Raw genomic sequence first — 23,113 nt, forward strand, 5'->3', positions numbered from 1 at the left:
ATTCTCCCAGGCAGACTCCATATGCAATCGCACAGCTGTGTGTGCCTACTCTCGCTATCTCACAAACTATTTATTGCCCGGGGTCAGCTCCAGCCCATGCGCGCCCAGGGCATCTTCCGTCTCTCTCTCTCTCCCCTCACGCCGCCGCCGTCGGCGGCACTTGGCGGGGGCGGGGCCCGGGCCCGGCGCGGCTCCCGGCGTGCCCCGCGCGGGTGTCATGGCGGCTCCCTGCGGCCGCTTCCCGCACATGGGCTGAGGGGACGCGCCGGTAGCTCCTGTGTCTCTGTCGGCGCGGGGGTCGCGACAGCGAGCGAGGCGGTGCGGAGCGGGCAGGTCCGGGGCGGCGGGACCATGCTGGCCCTGGAGCGCGCCCTGCTGAGGGGCTTTCTCAGCGCGGCGGAGTCCCTGGAGTGGAAGCAGGGCGAAGTCGCGGCCGCAGGTGAGGGAGGTCCCGGCCCGACGGGGGAAGGTGTCCGTTCATTGTGGGTGTCCGGAGACACGAGGCTGAGCCGGGGCCGCAGCTGGCGGCTCTCTCCCCCGCGAACTTGTACCCCCCTGGCACCTTTTCCGCTCCTCGCCGGGCTCCCGGGGGCTTTTGCCGGCGCCGCAGGGCGCGGGAGGCCGTGGGCTTGTCACGCTGGATGAACGGGAGCGGCACTGCTGGCGGGAGCGAGGCCAGAGGAGCGGAGGCTCCGCGGAGTTCCTCGGCCTCTCCCTGCCGGTCCGGCTGGTGGCGGGGCTGCGGCTGCAGCAGTGCCGGTGCCCGGTCCCGGTCACTTCGTGTCGGCGCTCTGGAGGTTCCTCATCACGGGACTGCCTTAGACTACCTCGCAAGTGAGAGGCTACCTGTCTATTTAAACGTGGCAAGGAGGTGAAGCTTGCGCCTGGAGCAAAACCTGGGACTGAAAAGTCTGGCATGAGCTGCCCGTTCTGTATTTATCAGTTATTCGATCATAGTTGCTTGAGGGATCAGTGGAAAATAAGTCTCTTGAGGGGACTTGATTGGGTTGTTACTGACCCAGCTTTCCTGCAGGGGAACGCAGCAGCTTTTAAAATGTAACATTTGTCATGAAAAGGCGCTTCTGTATTTCAGGCAGGCTAAAAATATAGCTGTGTTCAAGTCATGTGCCATGTTGTTTAGAATGCTTAGAGCTTGTAGCATATTGAAAGTCTCATTTATCCTTACCTAAGCACTTACTGAATTTTGGAAAAGGACTGTGCAGAGCCAATCAACTCTGTTTCTTTATATTATGTTTTATTTGACCTTGATAATTTGTACTGTCCCAGGAACGGTAGCTGATGTGACTGACATCTGTCAGCTCTGTCTTATCCTTTCACCAAGAGCTGTGCATGCTGTTTGTGGTGGGCAGGTTTTTTGATTGCTTTTTTGTTGTTTGGTGGTTGGTTTTTATTTAGCTTTTGTTTGTTTTGGGGAACTTTAACTGCTACGCTGCTATAAGATGTGGGGAAGACTTGTTGAAGAAAGTTGTCTTGCAGTAGAGATAGAAAATGGTGGGATTTGTGATGATTCCTAGTCATCATTTACATGGGCCTTTCCTATTAATGGTCCTGAAAATAAATTTAAAAGCTGTCACCTTGAATTTGTGTAGTGTCTTACAGGAAGCTATACACAGAATCGAAAGCAAATTTTATGTGCTTACAGTTATGTTACTGGCCTCAGTATTCTTCATTAGTGTCCCACAGCCCACAGTTTATTCTACAAACTGCAGCATTTTTTGTCAGGGCAACTATAATCCAATATAAAGAAGTTGTCGTTTGGTGAAAGTAAGTGTCTCCAACACGTAGATTGAAGAAAGTTTCTTGTTATTTCTGTTCTTTGTGAGAGCATGATGTTAACAGCATTGCGGAACCACTGCTGTTCCTTTGTATGTGTCCGTCCAGGTGCAGCTCAAAGTTGTTTTTAAATAAGCTGCCACAAATGATGTAGATCATTCAGTAGATCATTGTGGCAGAGAACAAAAGTAAATTGTGGTCAACAGAGTGGTCCAGAGATATTAGAATGAATGAATCTCACCCATTCTACAGAGTCATCCATCGCTACTATTGAAGGTCGTTCTGTGCTTGGTCTTCCTGTATTTCTAAAATTTAGAATACTTGTTTTTGCTGGATGAGCTTGGGGTTGGTATTTGGATCACTTTGCACAGCTGCAGCTTGTGTGGATCTGTACCTGGGCTAGTGTTAAATTGGCTGCCTCAGCTACTAATATTAGTGCAGCAACAGTAACACCGAGGGCATGGGAGCTGCAGTCCCCAGTTGGAAGCACAGATTAATATTCAGGCACTTAGGCCGTGCAGACCTCTGTATTTCCTCAGCTGCACCATCTGCATCATCTCCATGAGTTGTAGCCACAGCTGCAGCCTAGGCAGATACTGGTTTTGCTCAAGAATAGAAGGTTTTAACATGGTTAAATTCTTCAAACAGCTGCTGTATTGATAGCTCAGTAGCACATCTGAAGAAAGAAGGGAAGATACCTTCTGTGAACAAAGTTGTAACCTGGGTCAAGAACTTGACGAGTCTGAAGCTTCTTAGAAATTAAGCATGTAGCATTTCATGACTTCTCCTTGTCCTTTGTCTTGAAAGGCTTAAGAAATATTCATGGATCTAAATCCATGTTAGTAGTTACTCCTGAGAATCTGCTCCATATGGAGGCTTCTCATTGAGATAGTATAGTTATCACAGGAAAATAATTCCTTTATGAAACTAAAATCTATTGCCCATTCTTTGTGATTATTCTAAGCATGTAAATGAAAACCTGAGTAGTTTCTGCAGTTTTACATAAGAATTTATTCACTGAACTCTGCAAATATTGAACCATTTTTATTTGTTGCATTTCCCCTCAATGGGTTCTCCAGTCTGTGAAATTATTGTCTTATCTATGGGATTTTACTGTTAAAGGGGAGTGGTATATATATTTTGATTTGAATAGGTCTTGAAAGACAAAATTGTTTCAAAGCTGGTACTGATTTCTGTGGCTTGGTTTTTTTTTTTCTCTTCCAGAAAGTGGATCACTATTGCAGTTGATGTTTGATGGGAAATATGAGGCAATATTTTCAAATTCAGCCATCTGCAGTGTTTTCAGTGTGTCTTCTGTGACGGAGGAGAACATTGACACTTTTTTGGAGAAACAGATTCTAGCATACCTGGACTGTTCTGCGGAGGCTGATAACGTGGAAAGGTGGAAATTATTATTTATTATGTGGAAGGTTAATAGAGGCCATGTTTGATTTTTACAAAGGGCATTTTAAAAAAAATTATAATTTGTGATGTAGGGCTTTCAAAATTCATGTACTGAGAGGAAAGCAGAAAACAAATTTCTTAGGTTGTTTCCCCCACTGCCTTGGGCATCTATTCATGACTATCCAGTGAAAAAAACAATGATATTGTGATATGGTTTTTTTAAAAAAATATTAACTTTATTTACAGTGATTATGTCAGAAGCTGCTGGTGTAACAAAGCCACAAATGTGACTTCTTTTGCCATATATCATCAAACCATTTGTTAACAATTTGCTCTCTGAAATGTTGCATTACATTTTTGTGACTACTTGAAGTACCACATAATGTTACTGTCCAAGCAACACCTGTATTTCTAAGTCTGATTTATAGTAAGGTTGTTCTACTCTTCTTAATGTAAAATGAGTAACGTGTGACTTGTGGATGCTGTTCTTCAATTAATTATGTTCTTCCCAAGACTTTCTCTGATAGATTATCTATTAATTGAGTTGCATATGCTAACTGTTGCTTTTAATGAGTCTGAATTTACTGTTTACAGTTTGCTGTATGAATAATGATTAGGCTGAAATCTGTCATGCTAGGGATAGTAGAAGCAGAAAACTATACGTGGGTATATGTATTTATTTTAAAAGATGAAAGTGGAAAAAAAAATTTGCCAGAAGAAGAACAAAAGATAAAAGAAGATAAAAGTTAAAAAAATAAATGTAAGAGAAAGGTACCGTGTTGCCAGTAAGTGTTGGTTGAGTACAAATATGTGTGTTTTGGTATGACAGACATAAACCCAAGAATTTTTGCTGCAGTATCAAAGAAAAACAAATAGATGACACATCTAAAATATTGAGCTGAGATTTGTAAGTGATCTTAGTGTGTCAAAAGCGCATCTTCTAGTGTGGTACATATTATGATGTGTTCCTGTTTTCTGAGTTGGAATGTTCAGAGGTTTTTCCCATGTGTTTTTTCTGTAGGCGTTTTTCTTTTCTTTTTAATTTTTTTTTTAATTACTTTGTTGCGCTGTTACTGTTAAATATTAGCTGGAGAAATTTTTCAATATTGCTAGAATCTATCATCTTGCAATAGTTTATTCTGAATAATATGACAAGGAAAGAAAAATCTGTCAGGACTTGAAACACACTGAATCCTGATCCAGATCATTGCTTGAAATGTGTTGCTGCCTTTATGAGCCATTTAGCTTCTTGAAGGTAATCATAATCTAGATCATGAAACTTTTTATGTATTCTGTCATATTGCACTCCTATTGCAGAAAGCAAAGGAATTTTTTCCTTGCATGCTCCTGCTTCAGCTCTTCGGTCTTTGAGGTTTTTCTAGTTTCTTCTGCAATTCTAGGCAGCATTAGAAGCCCCCTTGCCAGAAGATATGGAGGCAGATCTGCAATATTTAGCTTCTGTGCCTGAAATTACAGCCTGAAGTTTTATTCAGAATGAAAGCGTGTAGTTTTCAAAACGTATCAGCATCTGCCAGAAACATTTTTGTTTGTAGCAGTCAAGTGAATTTTTCAAGCTCCATTAATAATAATTTAAGAAGCTTTGGGTGCAGAAGTAAGTTGTAACTTTTCTCTTCATAGAAAAACTTCTACTGAAGGTATTTATCTGAAAGACAGATAATTTACTATTTTAGGTAGGCACTGCTTATAGCATTTAAATCTGTACTGTGTTTGTCTCCAATGACTTTATGGGTTAAAATAGCTGTTACATAGCTATTTTTCCTACCTGCAGGCCCTATGTCCTGCCTTATGGAAGGAACAAATGTGACTTTTGCACCCTGACCTTGCATAGCCTATGGTGAAACTTTTTTTGTCTGTTTTTTTCATGTGTAAAATGTCATGTTCTTTTTCCGCTGAGTGATTCAAAGGAGTGCAGCAAACCTCTTAAGTTCTAGCCCAGAAAATTCAGTAAGACATGGTTTTCTTGTGACTTTTTGTAGATGGGATAAATTAAGATATATGATTTTTTCCCCTGAATTGAAAGTTATAGTTCTGGAGTGGAGATTTAAAAACTCAATGGGAGTTGTATTCAGTCAGAAACAAAAAGTTGGAGTATGTTAATATTATTCTTTTAGCACAATATAAACACAATGCAAAGTATGGTTTTTTAATATTGTTAAAAGAACTCTTAGGGAGTTCTTTTTCTGAAGCTAAAACTGAACAGCTTGAGGGCAAAACAGCTCAACATTTGGATCTAGATTGTAATTTCTTTGAATATAGCCTGTAACTTTTTCCAGTTTCAAATCCATGGTTCTGTAAGGAAAACGATTTAGCAGCGTTTGAAAATTTGCTGCAACTCTTTTCTATTGTTTTAACTGTTTGCCTCCTTCCCCTACCCCAGACGTGTTTTCACTATGGCACTTTTAACCTTTACAGATTAAAAATGAAGCATTCCTTACAATAAATATATTGAATAGGAGATTTTTTCTTTTACTTTTTTCCTGCTATTGCTACTCACTTCAATGGTTAACAGTTATCTTCTACAGAAAATGTAGCTTCACAGCTGTATTTTAAATCAGGAAATTGTAGAGGATGGAGCAATAAGATCTGTGTTGCCCATGTAGAGGAGGAATGCCTTTTGTTTTTTTTTTCCTGACCTCCATATGAAGGAGGTACATTCATTGCCTGGCCTACAGTTTCTAAAGGCTGGAAGGAAATAGTGTGAGGACACAGTGAAGAAATAGATTGTTTTCAGAGAGCTTGTTGCAAAACAACTTGAAAGTCTCTTGTGTTTGGTTCCAAAACCTAAAGGAACACTAACACTGTTTTTTATTGCCTGTGTATCCTTATACCTTGTTCAACATATAAATGAATACCAAACTTTGCAAAAGAAATCCATACAATAAAGTTTGTTATGATTTCCCAACCTGAACGCTGAATGGTATTGCTGGTATTTTTCTTGGCACATCTGATGGTTGGGTAACTGGTGTGCTATGTCATGAAAAATAAAAATGAAGAAATTTTTGCTGATTCTGCAGCAGCTTTCTTTGATGTACATGAATTGAAAAAATAACAATTCATTGTTTAAGTTTACTTTGACTTCTCTGCTATTAATTTCTGGCTGCACTAAAAAGAAAAGTAAAGCTCTCCAAACCAAAACCTGTAACCAAATCACATCTTAAGCATAGCGGGGCTACTGAATATTTTCTTACTCTTATTTTACTTGTAGCTTCTAGCATTATGTGCAAATCCATTATTTTTTCAAATACAAATGCACTATTATTCTTTATTTTGAATTTCAGGGAGATTTGATACAGCAATATGAATGTTAGAGTGGAGTGTATATAAGCATCTGATTTTGCATCATGGACAACAATTGTACTGGATGTGATGTAAACTGTTAAAAAAAGGCAGCAACCCCCCATTCACATAGAGAAAGGAAGAACAAGATATGTAGATACAGACATATGTCTAAGGATAAGTACAAAATAAATTCAACTATGTAGATCACCATACTAAGGGAGACATGAGCAACAGACCCTCTGTTGCCTTTCAGGCAGCAAAGAAGAGCAATTTTCAGGCAGCCTTTGAGAGGTGAGCATCTGCAGGTCTGGGTTGTAAGTGTGAAGGGCAGTCAGGAAGACAGAATGATTTTTTTCCTTGGAAAAAAACTAGGGCATAGGCATGGGAGGTTAGCATTTGCAGGGATTAGGGTTTGAAATTGATTTTCCAATATAGAGTGCGTGATAAGGAGACTGGAAGTTGGTCATGAATCTGAAAATGGGGAGGAAAAAAACTTGATCATAAACTAAACTGTGGAAAAACAGTATCCCAGCCAAAGTAATGGATTTGATTATCCAGAGGTGTTCTGCATGGATAAAACTGTGCCAAGACTTGAAGCAAGTTTGCTTTCCAGATAGGTATCAGTAATGTTAAAATAATTAAATAAAATGTTATTAGTAGAAATAGTAAAAATTATAAAACAATGAAAATGAGTCTTTGAAAGACTGAAGTACGTGTGTCAAATCATAGTGCAGAAATAGCTGATTATTTTGTATGTTACCTTTCAGAAGCTTTGGAGTATAATTTATCATGGGAGGAAAAGTAGAAAACATATGCCAGTGTGGATATTTTGTGTGGAATGGTAATAATTTAGTGTACAATAATTGTTAGTGCTTTGTGTTCTTGAGTTATTTGGAAGTTTAATAGTAATCTTGGATATGTATTCCAATAGTATTTCCTAGTAGGTAGTTACTGGCTGAATAATGACAGCTAGTAAATGTTACCTTGTCTTGTTGGACAACGACTCTTTATGCCAGTTCTTGTTCTTTAACTTCTTTGAAGGGTATGTTCTTTTTTTATCATTTTATTTTCAATTAAATGTTCCCCACCCCTGCTTTCTTATTGTTCTACATCTTTTGTTACATTCTTGCCCACCAGCTGCTTGTTTGTGTGTGGCTTTTCTATTTTACTTTGGTTTTTAAGGGGTTGTATAACACTTTATCCTTTGTTTCAACTGGAGGACTCTAGAATCTTTAATTTCCTGTTTAACAGAAAAAAAAAGGACTATGTTTTTCTGATTCATTTATGCTCCTTAAAATACCGGTGTTTATATCAAACCAGCACAATTAAAGTCCTAATTTTTTGTTAGTTAGGAGGCATGTTCTATATATGATAGTGCCCATATCAGCACATGACCTTAAAAAACCTTAATGACTTAGAACCTTATTGTATCATAAAACAAACCAGAAGTTTATATAAATCTTAAAAGTCTACACCTGTTAAATCAACCATTAAATTCTGAGAGCTTGTGCCCTGCCTTCTGCAGACCATATAGATTATTTGTTACTGTATGTGCATAAAGAAATAAATAATAATGTAAGATGAGCTTAATTGTGTAACTAAAGAAAATTTTACCATACCTTGTTTCAGAAGTGAAACAAAGTCTCGTAATTTCATCTTTCAATGAATTACTAATATTTAAATTAAAAAGTATGATTGAATGAGGTAGTATTTGCTGCCCACTTGGAGCTGGTAGTTTTGAACTGTTTCAGTGTTCATTTAATTTTTTTATCAGAGGGAATGAAAATGAACAGCCGCATGAAAACAAAAATAAACTTGCTCTTTTGGATAATGTAGCATCTTTTATCTTAAAATGCTGAGATGTAGATGTATAATAAGAAAATATGACAGCCATGCAATAGGCAAATATTGGATTATCTGCATCCTTTGCTAATCTTGTGATCTCTATTTATGTACAGCCTTAAATTTTGAAACATTGTTATTAATTACAACCATTATAAACAAACATATTTCCAAGCCGTTTAGTTTCCTGTGTGCATTCTTGTATACTACATTCGTTGTTGTATTTTCCTCACAGGGGAGTGATTTTTTTTTTTTTTAAGGCTGAGGGTTTTGAATTAGTATAAGATTTAATCAGCTCTTGTAAGCTTAAGTAAAAATGTAATATGTTGCTAATTGCTGTTCTTATCTGTATTGCAGGCAGAGGCTGATGTTTCTACTTGGTGTGGGCAGTTTGCAGCTCTTCGTTCAAAGCAATTGGACTGGTCCTCCTGTTCAGTTAAATCTTCAGGATTTTTTACCACCTCCATTGTTACGGAAGTTCTGTGAGGTATATTTGGATTTTAATAAGCTATCCTTTTATTGTCACTGCTTTTCACAAATAGCCATAACACTTAAACATGTCAGGGAAGCCACATCTGCAAGACAAGGTGCTAGAATGAATTGCCTTAATAATCTATCCTACTGGCTGCTATTTTAAGCATCTTCAGTTTTATTAGTAGTGTCCTAAAAGTTGTTACTTTTTTCTCTACTGAAGTTATTTCCTGCTGTAAATGTTGATTTTGGATGGGGAAGTTAACTGTATTATAGGTGAGCGTTTACTCAAAGGGCATTTGCAGTCAGTGAACTCTTTATGTGTTTATTTTGGTATATGTTCTTAGCTGAATCAAAGAAAGATATTTATAAATAGCTTAGAAATTTCCCCTCCTTAGGGAAAGGTAGAAGCTGCATACCTTGCAAATAGCAGAGTATTTGGCAGATATTAAGAAAGCAGTAGATTTGGATGTTCAGTATCCTGTAAGGCTTTTGAATGCCAAGTGAATTGTAATAGTATTAATACAAAAATGCTAATGCAAATATAGCTTTTGGAAGCAGAAGGGTATGCAGGAGATGAAACTGAGGACTGTCATTTTTATTTATTTTAGCATCGTTTCATGTAGGTAACTAATAAGCACCCTCACTTTCTTTAGTGATGTGTCGTTTCTCATGACAGTACTACAGTCCATCTTGTGCATCTCCTCACCTGTGGGTCAGCACAGATTCTTGATTTTTCCTTTGGGATTTAGACTGTGGTAAAATACTGATTACTGCAGTGTCTCAGAGAAGAACATATCAGTAGTCTGCTAATGCTAAATCTACACAAGTTTGAATTTAGAATTTCACTATGAATAAAGTAAGGACCATGAGCAATGTAAATCCTGTGAACTGTGAAATGAGGGGATATTTGAGTATATGAGAAGTTTCACATAAAGCTGTTCTTGCCTTATTGTAGCGTGTTTTCCATAATTCATAAAGTCCTGCCTTAGGTTCATTTGCAGGGTTGTATTTCTAAATAACTAATTCAGATACAGCATTGCTCGTATTTTTTTAAAGATGTTTATCAATTTGGTTTGTCTTTTAGAGATGACATGGTGTATATATAGGCTTATTTTTTGCTTGATTTTTGATACTAGAAATTCAAATCTTATCTTCTGATGACTGAATGAGTAACAGTGGAAACCAAGTGTACTAAACCTTCTAGGGTGTCAAATGAGTTAGCAGAAATTTTGTAGTGTGCTACCTCTGAGGGGGAAAAGGAGTTCAATTTGCCTTTTATATATGGTAATAATAATAAAACCTAATTTCATGCATTCTCCTTATAATTTGTTTATAATATTTAATATTATAATATTTAAATATTCTTATAATTTGTGGTTTCTGTTTACTGAAGAACTCAATATTCTGTGTTAGTGTGTGTGCACAGGCTACAGTCTAACACAGAGGCTGCAGCCCAAGATAATGCTCATAGGATTGATGTGGCTGACAGAGCTCAAAGACCTCTAAAACTCAGTGTTCATAATTTCTGTTAACTGCTTCACAGAATCATAGAATGGTTTGGGTTGGAAGGGACCTTAAAGATCATCCAGTTCCAACCCTGCTGCCATGGGCAGGGACACCTTCCGCTAGACCAGGTTGCTCAAAGCCCCATCCAACCTGGCCTTGAACACTTCCAGGAGTGGGGCATCCACAGCTTCTCTGAGCAACCTGTTCCATGGTTTTGCTACTCTCACAGTGAAGAATTTCTTGCTAATATCTAATCTAAACCTACTCTCAGTTTGAAGTCATTCCCCCTTGTCCTGTCACTACATGCCCTTGTGTCCTAGTTAGGACAACTGAGACCAGTTCATCAGGGTATGGGTGTAACCCAAAACTGTGTATTCTATAGCCTTCCATGCCATTTCCCAGAAACTGTTATCAATGAACCCTTTACACCATCTGCCCATAGAGCCTGACTCCTCAGGCTATAAACTAGGTGTTAAGAGGCCTGTGAGATAGGAGGATGCTCCTGTCCTCACACCCTTTGTGGAACTCCCCGCCCTGAGGGAAGTGCTGAGCATTCCTGCCTGAACTGCAGGATATATAATCTTGGAGTCTTGGAACATTTTGAACCACTCTGTGGGATCCAGAGAAGGACTGCGGCTCATCGCTCTCAAACAGACGTGGACCACCACCCTATACTGGACTCCAATCACCACTTTGACCAGACTGCAACAGCTCTCCCCCCGGCATCTCACTGCAATCACCACTTTTGACTAGACTGCAACAGCTCTCCCACCAGCAGGTTCTTCCCCTCTCCCTTTACTTTGGACTCAAGCGGGGCCCAAGGAACACCACGCTGTTCATGCCCCAGGGTACTGGGTTATACATTTGGGTTTTGTGGGTTAAGACCAATTGTTTGTTTGTATGATTGTACTTACTGTATTATTTTAGTAAATAGTTATTCTGACTTATAATCTCTCCTTTGAGTTGAGTTCATTTCCCCTGCTGGTTAACTCTTAAACCAGCACACCTTGTAAAAAGACCCTCTCTGTCTTTCTTGTAGGCTCCCTTCAGGTAGTGGAAGACTGCAATTAGGGCACCCCAAAACCTTTTTCCAGGCAATTTTATTTATTATCTGTCTTAGTGGAAGAATGAGATACCAGTTCTCTGTTGAATAAGGGAGTACCTGATCTCCTGTTTAGTTTCTCTTATACTTCTGCTGTGGCTGTGAATGCAGTGTATTGAAAAACGTTTGCTTATGCAGTGGTGGTATTACAGAAACTAAATTGGCTAGAGATTATAGAGGAAAGCAGACTTGAACATACTTTTATTCCTAATCAGTACTGCATCAGACTTAGATATTGCTTCAAGGTTTAATTATTTATGCATTCAGGCAGAAGTTTACCTTTATTTATAATACTGCTATCGGTATTATCTTCTTCTGACACTTCAGTGTTTTTTTTTTTCCCAAGAGCACTAAGTACTTATGTGCTACAATATAATATCATAGAGTCTCTTCTTTATTAAATGTCTTAATTCAAAGGCTTTTGAATTATGTTTTATCTTTATGTACTTACTTTTCATTCCAAGGATTCTTAGTATATAAACACTGTAAAAATGAACATCTCAGTAAACTGACATTTTTGTGTTTCCATTAATCCAACTTTCCTCTCTTGCATACACAGATATTTAGAAAACGTGGGTTAAAAATAGAGCTGTAACTTTCTCCATCTGTTGTAAGCTTCCATATCTGTCATCAAGACTGATACAATCCATTTTTAAACAGATGTTCCGTTTTTCAGGTTTTCAAACTAAAATGATCTTTTCCCACGTCAAGGTTAAAAAATTAAGTCTTCGTGTTTCTTTTAGCTTACTTTAAGTAATGTCACTAATTTCAGCTCTACAATGCCTCATTTATTTCAGGAATATTTAAAAAACAGTTATTCTTATTTTCAGAACACTTTATTGGATTAGTCTTAGTTTCATTTCTGCTCCCAGGTAACTTTTTTTCTTATGAGTACAGTAAGACAACATGAGACTATAATTAATTTCAGTGAAGAACAAATAAAATAGCCTCTCTTAGATGAGTTGTTGGTAGGGGCCTCTTGGATGTCTTCCACGAACAATATTCATGAGTATGCGTATTTTATTTCCCTTTCCTCAAATTGATTTCAGCCTTCTCTTGAAATTACAATTACAGTCATGTGCTCTATTAGAATTCCATTTTATGTCCTGCAGAGCTGGCTTGTGATTTTTGGAGTCCATGCATAGAAGTGCATGGACTTTCATTTCAGTTCTCTGTAATAAGTGCGAGACTTTACCACACCAGTTAATAGTCTGACTGGTAGTCTGTGCTGACAGGCTTTTAATGAGTGAATTGTGTTCAAGGAAGATTTTAAAAGTACTGAATTTCAGTTAAAATGGTTTAGTATTTCTGGCCCTAACCTTGCTGGGGTTAGATTAAAACATTATTAATGAACTAAGTGCTTATAATAAGTGGCTTATAGTGAAGGGCTCCTTGTGTCTTAAAAGAACTGTCCCTGTCTCCTGCCTTAAGTTTCAGAGCTTCTGCGTATTAGCTCATACAGTTGAGTTTAGTATTTTCAGTTGATGAATTGGACAAAACTGTGTAGTGGTAGTACTAATTAAGACCACTGATGACTGTAAGACTGTTGTGAGGACAAGCTGCTTTCTTTGTTGTCTGATTTCATATTCACAAGTACAATATATCTGGTAACAGTGAGAAGCTACATCTGAAAGAAGATCTCAATGTGTTAATTGGTAATACATGTAAATAACTGGTAGGAATCCCCCAAATACATATATCAACTGCTCCTGATGGACTTTTTGTACCTTCCAGTCTGATCCCAAAGAAATACTGTGTTGTTTGAATACTGGGTATCAGTAAGATGTAGGCTTTGAAGATTTTGCAGATTTCTCCCTCTTGTGAGGAATGTAAGATTGGATGATAAAGGCTAAATATGGAGGCTAAAGTAGGCAACAGTCTTGACCTACTATGAATCCTATCCCTTGCTATGAATATAGAAAAGAAGGGAAATTCCTAATATCGTCACTTGGAAAATACTCTCTTAAACATGGAGCAAAGTCACCCTTATAGGGAATATGTATCTAGAGTGAGTTGGGCTTCATTTGTATTATTCAGTCAAGAAGTGGTTGAACAGGACCACTTGCAGGTCCGACAGAAACTAGATGACCACATCAGAGATTTCTCTGCATGCATTCATAAAGTAATTATCTAGTATATGTTTCTGTGCTCTAAGAAAATTATTCCTGAATAAAATAATTATATGTTTTGATGGCAAGTTTGATGAAGAATGGAAAAACTCAACAATCTAACCCAGATTTACTAGGTCAGGAATATCATATTAGTAAGTCTTGTGCTGTGGAGATAAGTGAAATTTTTGAGCTACACAATAGCTTCAACTCATTGAACATTTATCTGTTTAAACACAACAACACAAGCTCAAAATTTTGTTTTACTCTTAACCAATGTTTTAGAGATTTTTGTGGGCTTGGATTCTTAACTATTCAGTCCTTGGAGCTGTAGAACCTTAAATGTCTACCTCTTACTTGTAGCTGTTCTCTCATCCTAAAGACCACCTCAGGATAGTGAATTCCACATTGATAATGCTGTCTCGGAGCATAAGATAGAAGGATGAACGTTAGTTTAGACTTCTTCAGCTAAAGGTAAAGGATATCTGCTTTTCTGTAAGGGATTTGTTTCATGGAAAAGAAATGGATTTATTAAAATAGAAGATAGCAGTTCTTTGGCTCTGAAACTTGTTGGCTTATTGTCAGTGCTGTGACATGTCATCATCTTTCCCTTCTCTCTCCCTCATTACATTCTTTGTAATGTTACATTAGCAGGACTGGGTTTTGCAGTGAAAGGACTTGAATTGTGAATTTAATTTGTTGCTACAGTGCTTAGACAAGTATAGATAACTATGGCGTTGCAAGGCTGTTTTTGAAAATGGTTGTATAACAAAGTTTTTATCTTCTTTGCTTTCCCACTGAGTATTTTAAGTGTGGTCTGCTTTGATTATAGAATCAAAAAGGTGCAGATGGGAAAAAAGTTACATTAAACTGAAAATTGTTTTATGTCCTACTACGTGTGTGTGTGTGTATTTGAAAAATTAGTCTTAGAAGTGCTGAATGATGACTTTCCTCTCTCGAAATCAGAGATGTTAATAAGGCTGTTCCTTTGTAAATCACTAGAGGTGGGACAGATCTAGTATACTTCCACTTGCTAGTTTCTTTCCCTTATTCTCAAGTGGTTTGTCAGACTGTTGTAGATTTTTGTTTCCCACAGCAGGATTGAAATGACTGCAGTGATGTTCTGCAAGAGTTCCCCTTTGACTAAATAAAGTCCCAAGTCATTGTCTGCAAAGTAGAAGTATTTTCAATGTTAATACAAACTGAAAAAAACTTAGCAAATCAGGATAAACTTAAAGATTACTCTGTTATTAAAAAGTGAACTAGGGGAATCGTGTGGCTTAACAACTTTTGTCTTCAATGTAACCTGTTGATAAAGGTATTGAAAAGAGTTTCATATAACTTAGGAATCACATCATTTGTTTAGTTTAAAAGGCCGAAATGTGATTCAATTAACTTTTATCCTGGTTGAGTGGACTGATTAAGAATCTTTCTCAGGTCGGTGACTTCAATGCAAGTTGTCTTTTAACCTCTCCTGCTCTTTTCCTTCCATTCCCTTTTCCTGCACCTTTCATATCACCTGAAAACAAAACCACTACTTTTTTAGTTTGCCAGGGAAACCTGCCATATGAGAACCAGGAATAAACTGATGAACGGACATCTCCCTGAGCCTGAAGATAAACTGCTCGAATGCATTGATTGCATTAAAAGGGAGAGAAGAATAGGTGACTGTCAGATGGCAATCACCACTGAGAGACAGATTCCCTGGAGAGCTACCTCAAGCCCATTAAGTAAAAGAATTACTGTAGAGTACGTCATACAGGAACGCATCCAAAGCAGGGAAAGGTTTTTATTTGTTGGACAAAGGGAAGAATTGCTGTAATATTGCTGCTCTGATGCCACTCTAACTGGAAGCTCCGTCTGGGGAAAGAAGATGATAACACATATTGACATCACTGCAGGAATATCTAGTGTATTTGAGTGCTGTAGGATTAATTTAATTATAAAATTATTTTATTTCTGTGGTTGCAAATTGAATGGCATGGATTTACTGGAAGCTTTTCTCCTTTGATCATGGGAAGGATTATGTTACTGGAATGTGTTTGGGGGTAGTTGGCAAACGACATATGCATTTCAGGTGGGAGGAAGTCAGTGTCTTTCAGATCATGTTGATGTGGTGTACTAGGACAGCAAGAAACAACACAGAATTCACCAGGACTTGGTAAAAGATTGAGACTCCAAGAGACAATGAGGTTTTTTTAAAATGTTTTGAGCAGACTTTTTCCTTAAATATGTGAATAGTTATTTTTCCTAATTCTATATTACATTATTTGTTTATAAACTTAAGTTTCCTCAAACTTGTCCTGTTTTTTTTCCTCTTCTTCTTTCAGCCCAAAGTGCTGCATGCAACTATTCTGAAGATGCTGGTTCTAGATGGTGAATCAGTCTATACCTTGACTTCTCATCCCATTTTGCTGCTTATAGCCAGGATAATCCTTGTGAATTTAAGACACAAACTTGCATCTCTCCAGGTAAGAAATATGTGACTAATGACTATGGCTACCTGCTCCTCATTAATTAGTTCTCTCGTTCTTTTCTTCGTACCTCATTGAGTCAGTATAACTTCCATTCCTTTACCTGTAGCTCTGAGGTTTTTCGTCTAAGAAACGGTTTGGACAAAGTGATTGCGATTAATCACAAGTATCTTTTTCTTAATGATAAACTATTTAGTCACTGTCTTCCCCAAAAGAGAAGAAAGGTGCCTTCATTAGCTGGAAAAAATTAGAAAATTTAATAGAAAGCAACTTTCTAAAGACACAGACTTTGCGATCTTATTTGACAGGAGGCGAATGCCCTATAGCGCAGCCTACGTATACTCCGTCCTTTTTAACAAGCTTTGGGATACTATGAGCCATTACCTTATGAATTTTAAGTCATGAGTTCTGTATGGAAAGGAGGTCCTCTCTTTTGTTTGTCGTTGTCCTCTACCTCTTCTGCAGGCATCCATGCAAAGGCTACCTTAAACCTCTGTTGTGCATGCACATTAAAAACAAGAAGATACGATGAAGCGCCTCTGAGAGGGCTTTTGTCTCTGCCTCCTTTGTAATTCAGCAGCAGGCTGATTGGTAGCAGGACTCTATGGAACTGAGGGACTTTTAACAGCAACAACTTCTATTTATTGAATTCCATTTGAACAGAATTTGGCTAGAGATCAAAATGCCAAATGGTCCCTCTTTATGCTCGGCTGACAACATCCATTCCCAGCTGGGTCTTTGTATGAGTGATGAATTAAACTGTGTGGGAGATGTTGGCTGTACTGCATTTCTGGAAGCCAAGTTCTTCCATCGTTTTCCCTGTTATTCACAGATGAGTGCTGTTGAATTTCAGCAACTGGGTCAGCCAGGGAAACAGAAAATGTACCTGGTATAGAGAATTCCCTTGCTACCTCTGCTAAGAATGACATAATGGGGGGCCTTTATTCTATACAGTTGAGGTTCAATTACTTGTGGCTACGTCAAGTTTGGATAGTAGTTCAAAGGCAACAACTGATAAAAACTACTTTCATCAACAGGTCACTGTAGCAAGTAAAGCTTGCCATTCTTTCTCATTTCAAAGGTTGATTCAAAGGTAGCCTCTTAATACTTTTTTTTTCTTTAATATTAGTGTTAATAAATTGAAACCAGGATAAAATATATTATCCAAAACATTAATAAAGCCCTGTGTTATTTTAAAATGCTATTGTAGATGGAAGATTAAATGCTTAAAAATAATCTGAAAATTCTCAACTTGGCTACCAAAAAACATTGCTGATAGAATATTGTACAGAGGTCAGCTGGCTTATCTGAAACTTTTTAAATATATTCTCACTGATTCTAGCATTCCTGAGTGCTAAGTATAAAGCCTCAGGAAATTGTATCATTAAGCTGGATACTCAGTTTTGTGGGAAAATTAATACTTCATTATATAAAGCTAAACTCAAGTAATATGAATCTTCTAACTTAAATTGCCTTTAGGTTTCTAAACAAGTGATGAAATGTTGAGATTTGACCTTTTTCACAAAGTCTCTCCGTGTGCTTTTACTCTGTCCAGCTTGATATCAAAAGTCATCTTTCATTGCTTTCTGAAATAGATGCTATTATTCTTTTTGATTGTTCCTTTCTAGGGACATTAGAGTTAGCTACATGTAACTGGTTTAGATGTTTGTGCTTGAATACTGTACAGCCCTTTGGTTGGTCTGATATAAGCATACCTGTAGAAAAAGTTCAGAAGATGGGTGCCTCTAAAGCAATCAAACATCTGTTTCGTAGAAAATGATGGGTGTGCTAACAGCAGCAGAATAAATAGTAATCATTAAAGCCTTTGTAGAAGTGTGCTCTACCTTCACATATTATAATCGTAAATATAGTTTCGAGACTAGAATATTAAAATTAACTTTTCTATGCCTTTTCACCCGTTGCAACTAGAGAGAGGGATAAGAGGCTCTGGGGAACTTATGCTTTGTGTACATAGCTTTCTAAAATCAGGTATTTCCTGAGTTGTGATTCAGCTCTGCCTGCTAGAGAATGATTACTTAGTTCAGTAAGGTATTTGCCCTTCTAAAGTTCCACATAAAAACATTAGTACTTTTGGCTGTAATTGTAAGGTGTTCTCATGAGCAATTCTGGTCCTATTCTGACTTTCTTGGTCTCCTTTATGTCCCCACCTGAAGAAATAAAAAAATGTTAAACAGAACACAGAGGGACAACACTGGATGATCAGAAATACTGAATGGTTTACCTACAAACAGTAACTAAATAGTTTAGGATTCTTCAGGCCAGAAAGATTGCTGAAGAGTGAGATCATGGCTGTCTATTAAAATGCATCTATGTGACACAGAAGAAGATAAGTGAGAAACAGCTGGGTTTTGGGGTTTAGTTTTATTTTGGTCATCTTCTGTTGCAGGAATTAGGAGGTATGAAATCAAAGTAGCAAGTGGCTGCTCCAAAATAACTACACACAAGTATTTCTTTTATCTGCTGTTCACAGTGTTTCTTACCAGGTGGTGGTACTAAAGATTTGCAGGGTTCAAAAAGCAGTTAGAGAAATTAACAGAGGGGAAAACCCATCAAACTCTTGGAGTACTGTAGAGCTGCCTGCATAAGTTCATCTTTATGCTAGGTCAGTGCTCGCTTTTTATATAAAAAAGCTATTTTGGACAGGTTTATATTTTTTAGAAACTAGACTTGAATAGACTACAAAATCTGTATCTTAAAGTCACTTTTTTCTTTTTTTTTTTTAATGATCTATACTAGTTGTTAACTTAAAATATCTGTTTTTTTCTTTCAGACCTTATCTTGGTGGACTCTAAGATGTGTGAATATTCACCAGCAGTTGTTAGAGGAGAGATCACCTGAGCTATTTACTCTTGCCCAGACCTGTATAAAACAAGGTATATTTCTAATTAGTTCGTTTGTTGGCTTGCAGCATCACTTTTAAGATATCACAGGTGATATGGATATGGTTTTCAGAGAAAATGTTGTAAAATACACCTCAATCTGTAGGGAGTTTCTTTTGGGCAATTTTTGCTGCCTGCTGCCTCTGACAGTTTGTTTATTTTTTCTAATTGAAACCATCTGGTATTTCAAACAAGTGCCTTCATATTCCATAGAATAAATACTTAATAAACCTTCTAAACAATCTTTGATTAGACCATGAATAACCCACTTGCTTGTTCTGCATTGGCTTCTCAAGAAAACTTTGTCTTGATTGCTAGAGAAAAAGACCTTCAAATTTAGGAGAAATTATCTTTCCTATTTAAAATACATTTTTCCCAAGTGTAAGCTCAATATCATCACCTGAAGAGAAGACAAACGTAATGATTCCCTGCTGTTCTGAAGCAGCTGTTATGCAAACCCAATGGGACTCAGCGCAGTTTCCCATCCATTTGGCCATGTGCCATACACAGTATGGGGTGCCAGAAGGATGTCTTAAGTTTGGGACATCAGTGCTTCTGTGCTGCTACATCAATACTAGTCATGACATGAAGCTTTTCCCCAAGGTCCTTGAAGTCTCAAATGCCTAAACTTATCAAGCATTGTAAGTAAATTGTACTTAAATAACTAGTGGTAAGACTACTTCCCAATGTATCACTTGAGTTCATTGTAGTACTGTATATGGCTTTAGCACAAGTAATTTTGTATTTATGTCACTGGAACTTGTTAGCTATGGAAAATCAAATAGTACTGTCTGATTATAGACTATAACCTGACTTTTTCCTTTGAAATAAAATTAACATAATTCAATTTGAAAGTTGCATTTTTATGTTTCCACATGTACCTGCACGTGCACATTCACTGTCTTGTAGGTTTTTTTGCACTGACAACGGCACTCAGGACTTCATGGCTCAAACCATGCTGAAGAGTCAATGCAAATGTGTTTGCATTTGTTTAAAACCCTCAGTGCATCTTCGTGTGCTTCTAATAATACCTCATTGAAAACTCCTTTTTCTCTCATGTAAATAGGATTTTTGTCCTTTGGGAAACCATCGGTGTCATTGTATATGCATAAAGTGTGAAAAGCATGTAAAAATGGCAGATAACCCAAGTTATTTACTGATTTTTTTTTTTTATTTTTTTTTTCACTTCTTTTTGTACAAAACCCAAAGACTTGTTAGAAAGGTGGATATTTTATAGACCTGTGGGCGTTTTTATCATTCTAAAAAATATATATATTTAATGATAAATATGGACAAAAGCATTAAAATCTCAGATTGCTTTCTAATGAAGAGTACACGTTACTTAAATGTGAGGTTAACTTTCAACTAACTTCTTCAGTATTGAGGTAATGTGTTTGAAACAGGCTTTGTGGTAAAAGTGATAAAATTGCACATACTTTGTTTTAAAATAGTTGTAATCTCTTGTGGGTTTTCTAAGGATTAAGTTGTAACCTGCTGCATTCCTTACCCTGCTTTAGTTGAAAACCATTGGAGTAATATTTTTAAATTACTAATTTGTGTTCTTTAAATGGAATCTTTAAATCCAACCTTTGAGAAAGTTGTTACTAGTCAGGATTTATCCATGCAAACTCTTATTTGCTGAATTAAAAAAGCTGTGTAAAAACTATGTTCAGACTTAATGGCTTTTTATATTAATTGAAAGATTTTGAGGATGAACAAGTACTAAAAAGTCTAGGGGGTTTAAACAATACAATCTCTTCAGTCTAGAGCTGACTGCCAGTCTCTAAATTCAAAAGTCAGAAACAAATGTTTAAAAAATCCTTGATAATATTATTTTTTCATATTTTAAGACATTTTGCTAGCATTAATAAAGCTTGTTTGAAAAATTAAGCATCCGTTAAGTAACACAGCATCAATGTTAGTCTTTTTAAGTACTGTGATGCTGTTAGTTTTTATGGAATTCTTATCTAAATATTTTCACAAAATACAGAAATAAAGCACAAATCAAAAAACCCACTTCCATTTAAGAATAATTGACGTGAATTTTTTTCAACTTAATGGTCTGTGTTGTACTACATGGGAATATTCCCTTGTCACTTACTATATTTTGATAGAACTTAAATAGACTAGAAATACAAGTGCTTTTATTCTGGATGAAAAAATGTCATCTTTACTAAAGACTTCACATCAGTTTACAAAGGTATTTTCTCCCGTTCAGATGGAAAACATGAGCTTTAACACTCAGCAAATCAGTAATTATTAAAAAACAAACAGAAAAACCCTCCACACACAAACAAAAACAACCAAACAGAAAATGTGTAGAGTCCTAAGTCCCCTTTCAATGCTCAGTCTCCTGTTCAAACTTTCACATTTGAAGCCTACTGCTTAAGGAGGTGGGTATTACCTCAGTATTTTGTATTCTGAGTTCTTATGTTCTTTAGCAGGTCCAATGCAATTATAGTTGCTTATTTTCTGCAGAAGTGGTATTTACAATTCAGCTTTACTGTAAAATATAAGCAAAGACTGAACTTCTCGTTGTTCTGGTAGTAATCCTTAGATGATAAAACTTGAAAAATGCTTTAAACCATACATATCTTTTACACACTGTCAGTGAATTTTTAAATGTGTGAAGATGTAAAAAACAACAGACTTTCTCTCATGATATTTTAAATGTATTTTTAAAATATCATTCTTCTAGACTGCATCCTGATCTCTTCTTTTTCTTAACTTGCAGTGACAGAAGCAGAAGCTTTGTTCACAAGTGGTGAAAGCTGGCACTTAGCAGTTCAGTTCCATCTTGAGTGTGCCTATACATTTTTGTTTTACTATGAGTATAAAAAAGCTAAACAATGTTTCAATATGGCTAAAGACATAACAAAACTGCAGATTAACCTCACAGGTAAGTTTTGCTTGTACAGTCTGGATGGTTAGTATGAGGATGGTTGGTTGGACCAAACTAACCTATGGCTTGTTGTTGGGGTTTTTTTACATATCCAAGTAAAAAAGTAACTGCATTTTGAAAAAGCATGATGTTTATCAGGAAGGTCTTATTTGTATTCTAAGAATTAGCATTGCTTGGAAGAGAAATACGACATCTAGTTACAATATCATCCCTAAATGGGTGTCTGAGCAGTTGAGGTATCATGATCCTTCCTTCTAGTGTTTCATGTCAAATTCTAAGTCTAGTTGTCTCTGTTGGTGTCATGATGAATATTTTTTGTTTTCTTTGTTTGGAGAAGTCTTCCAGGACTGTTGTTATCGCAGGAAATAACCAAAGAAATCAGATTTCCGATGAACAGAAATCACAAGCATTCAATTACTATGGAGACTTTATAATCATGTTTTCAGAACCTGTTCTTTGGAGTTGGGCATATCAGGTTGCCGCACTTGCAACTTCACTTGAAATTACATGTATAGATACGGGATTTTTTGGTCTAGTTGGTCCTGCTAGGTAATCAAAATATATAAAATATGCACCTTTTCTGTCTGAGAACTTATAGTTGTGCGTGAGTAGAAATGCAAAAAATCTTTATATAGTTTTTTCTATAGAATTATTAGTGGAAAGCACTAAGGAACTGAAATTTGCAGCTTCCTTACCCATTACATCACTGTATGTCACAAGGCTAGTTGTTCCATCATGTCTAGGTAGGAGATGCAGCTAACCCTGCTTATACCCTGAGTCAGTTCTAATATTTTAATTAAAAAACCGAGCCAACAACAAAAAAAACCCAAACAAACCCCAAACACACAGAGAAACAAACAAAAAACCCCCAGGGAAACACAAAGCCAAACAAATTTTGTGGTTTACTTTGAAAGATCCATAATGAAAATCTTCTGGCATAATGTTTTGGCATAACTATGAATTGATTATATTCAGTGGTATCTACTTAAAACATGGAAGTAATTTACATATATCTGAAGGAATTCTATACATTTCAGTTAATTCTACCCTTTTTTCCTGTACACAAATGAACTGTGCGTGTCATGTGTTCCATGTGTGGCATGGAACCAACTGGCAATACCAACTTGGTATTAAAAAGTAGTTTTCTTTAAAATTAACCAAACATTTTCTTGTTTTTTTATTAAAAACGACAGTACCTATGATGATACTCAAGCTATAAAAATGTAATGAACTGAGAACAAGTGAGATCAAAGAGACAGGGGGCTATTCACTGCTATTCCTCAGCTTACATGTTGGATTTTTTTTTC

General features: G+C 37.0%; 1 protein-coding gene across 2 annotated transcripts in view; it reads left to right on the top strand.

Annotated features, from left to right (window-relative positions):
- Nucleotides 1-211: 211 nt before the first annotated feature.
- TTC27 (tetratricopeptide repeat domain 27) overlaps nt 212-23,113 on the top strand; it is a 125,613-nt gene continuing 102,711 nt past the window's right edge. The window contains exons 1-6 of one of the 2 annotated variants that reach the window (XM_027735142.2): nt 212-439; nt 3,019-3,196; nt 8,698-8,827; nt 15,861-16,001; nt 18,796-18,898; nt 21,639-21,803. In XM_027735142.2, the coding sequence (XP_027590943.1) occupies nt 352-439; nt 3,019-3,196; nt 8,698-8,827; nt 15,861-16,001; nt 18,796-18,898; nt 21,639-21,803 (805 nt within the window). In that variant the 5' untranslated portion in view covers nt 212-351. Of the gene's footprint in view, nt 440-3,018; nt 3,197-6,638; nt 6,790-8,697; nt 8,828-15,860; nt 16,002-18,795; nt 18,899-21,638; nt 21,804-23,113 lie in introns of those variants that run through there. The other variant, XM_039389477.1, reaches the window with a different exon arrangement.

The sequence above is a fragment of the Pipra filicauda genome, unplaced genomic scaffold (genome assembly GCF_003945595.2).
Source record: "Pipra filicauda isolate LSUMZ 115617 unplaced genomic scaffold, ASM394559v2 scaffold72_size3293161_pilon, whole genome shotgun sequence".
NCBI lineage: Eukaryota > Metazoa > Chordata > Aves > Passeriformes > Pipridae > Pipra > Pipra filicauda.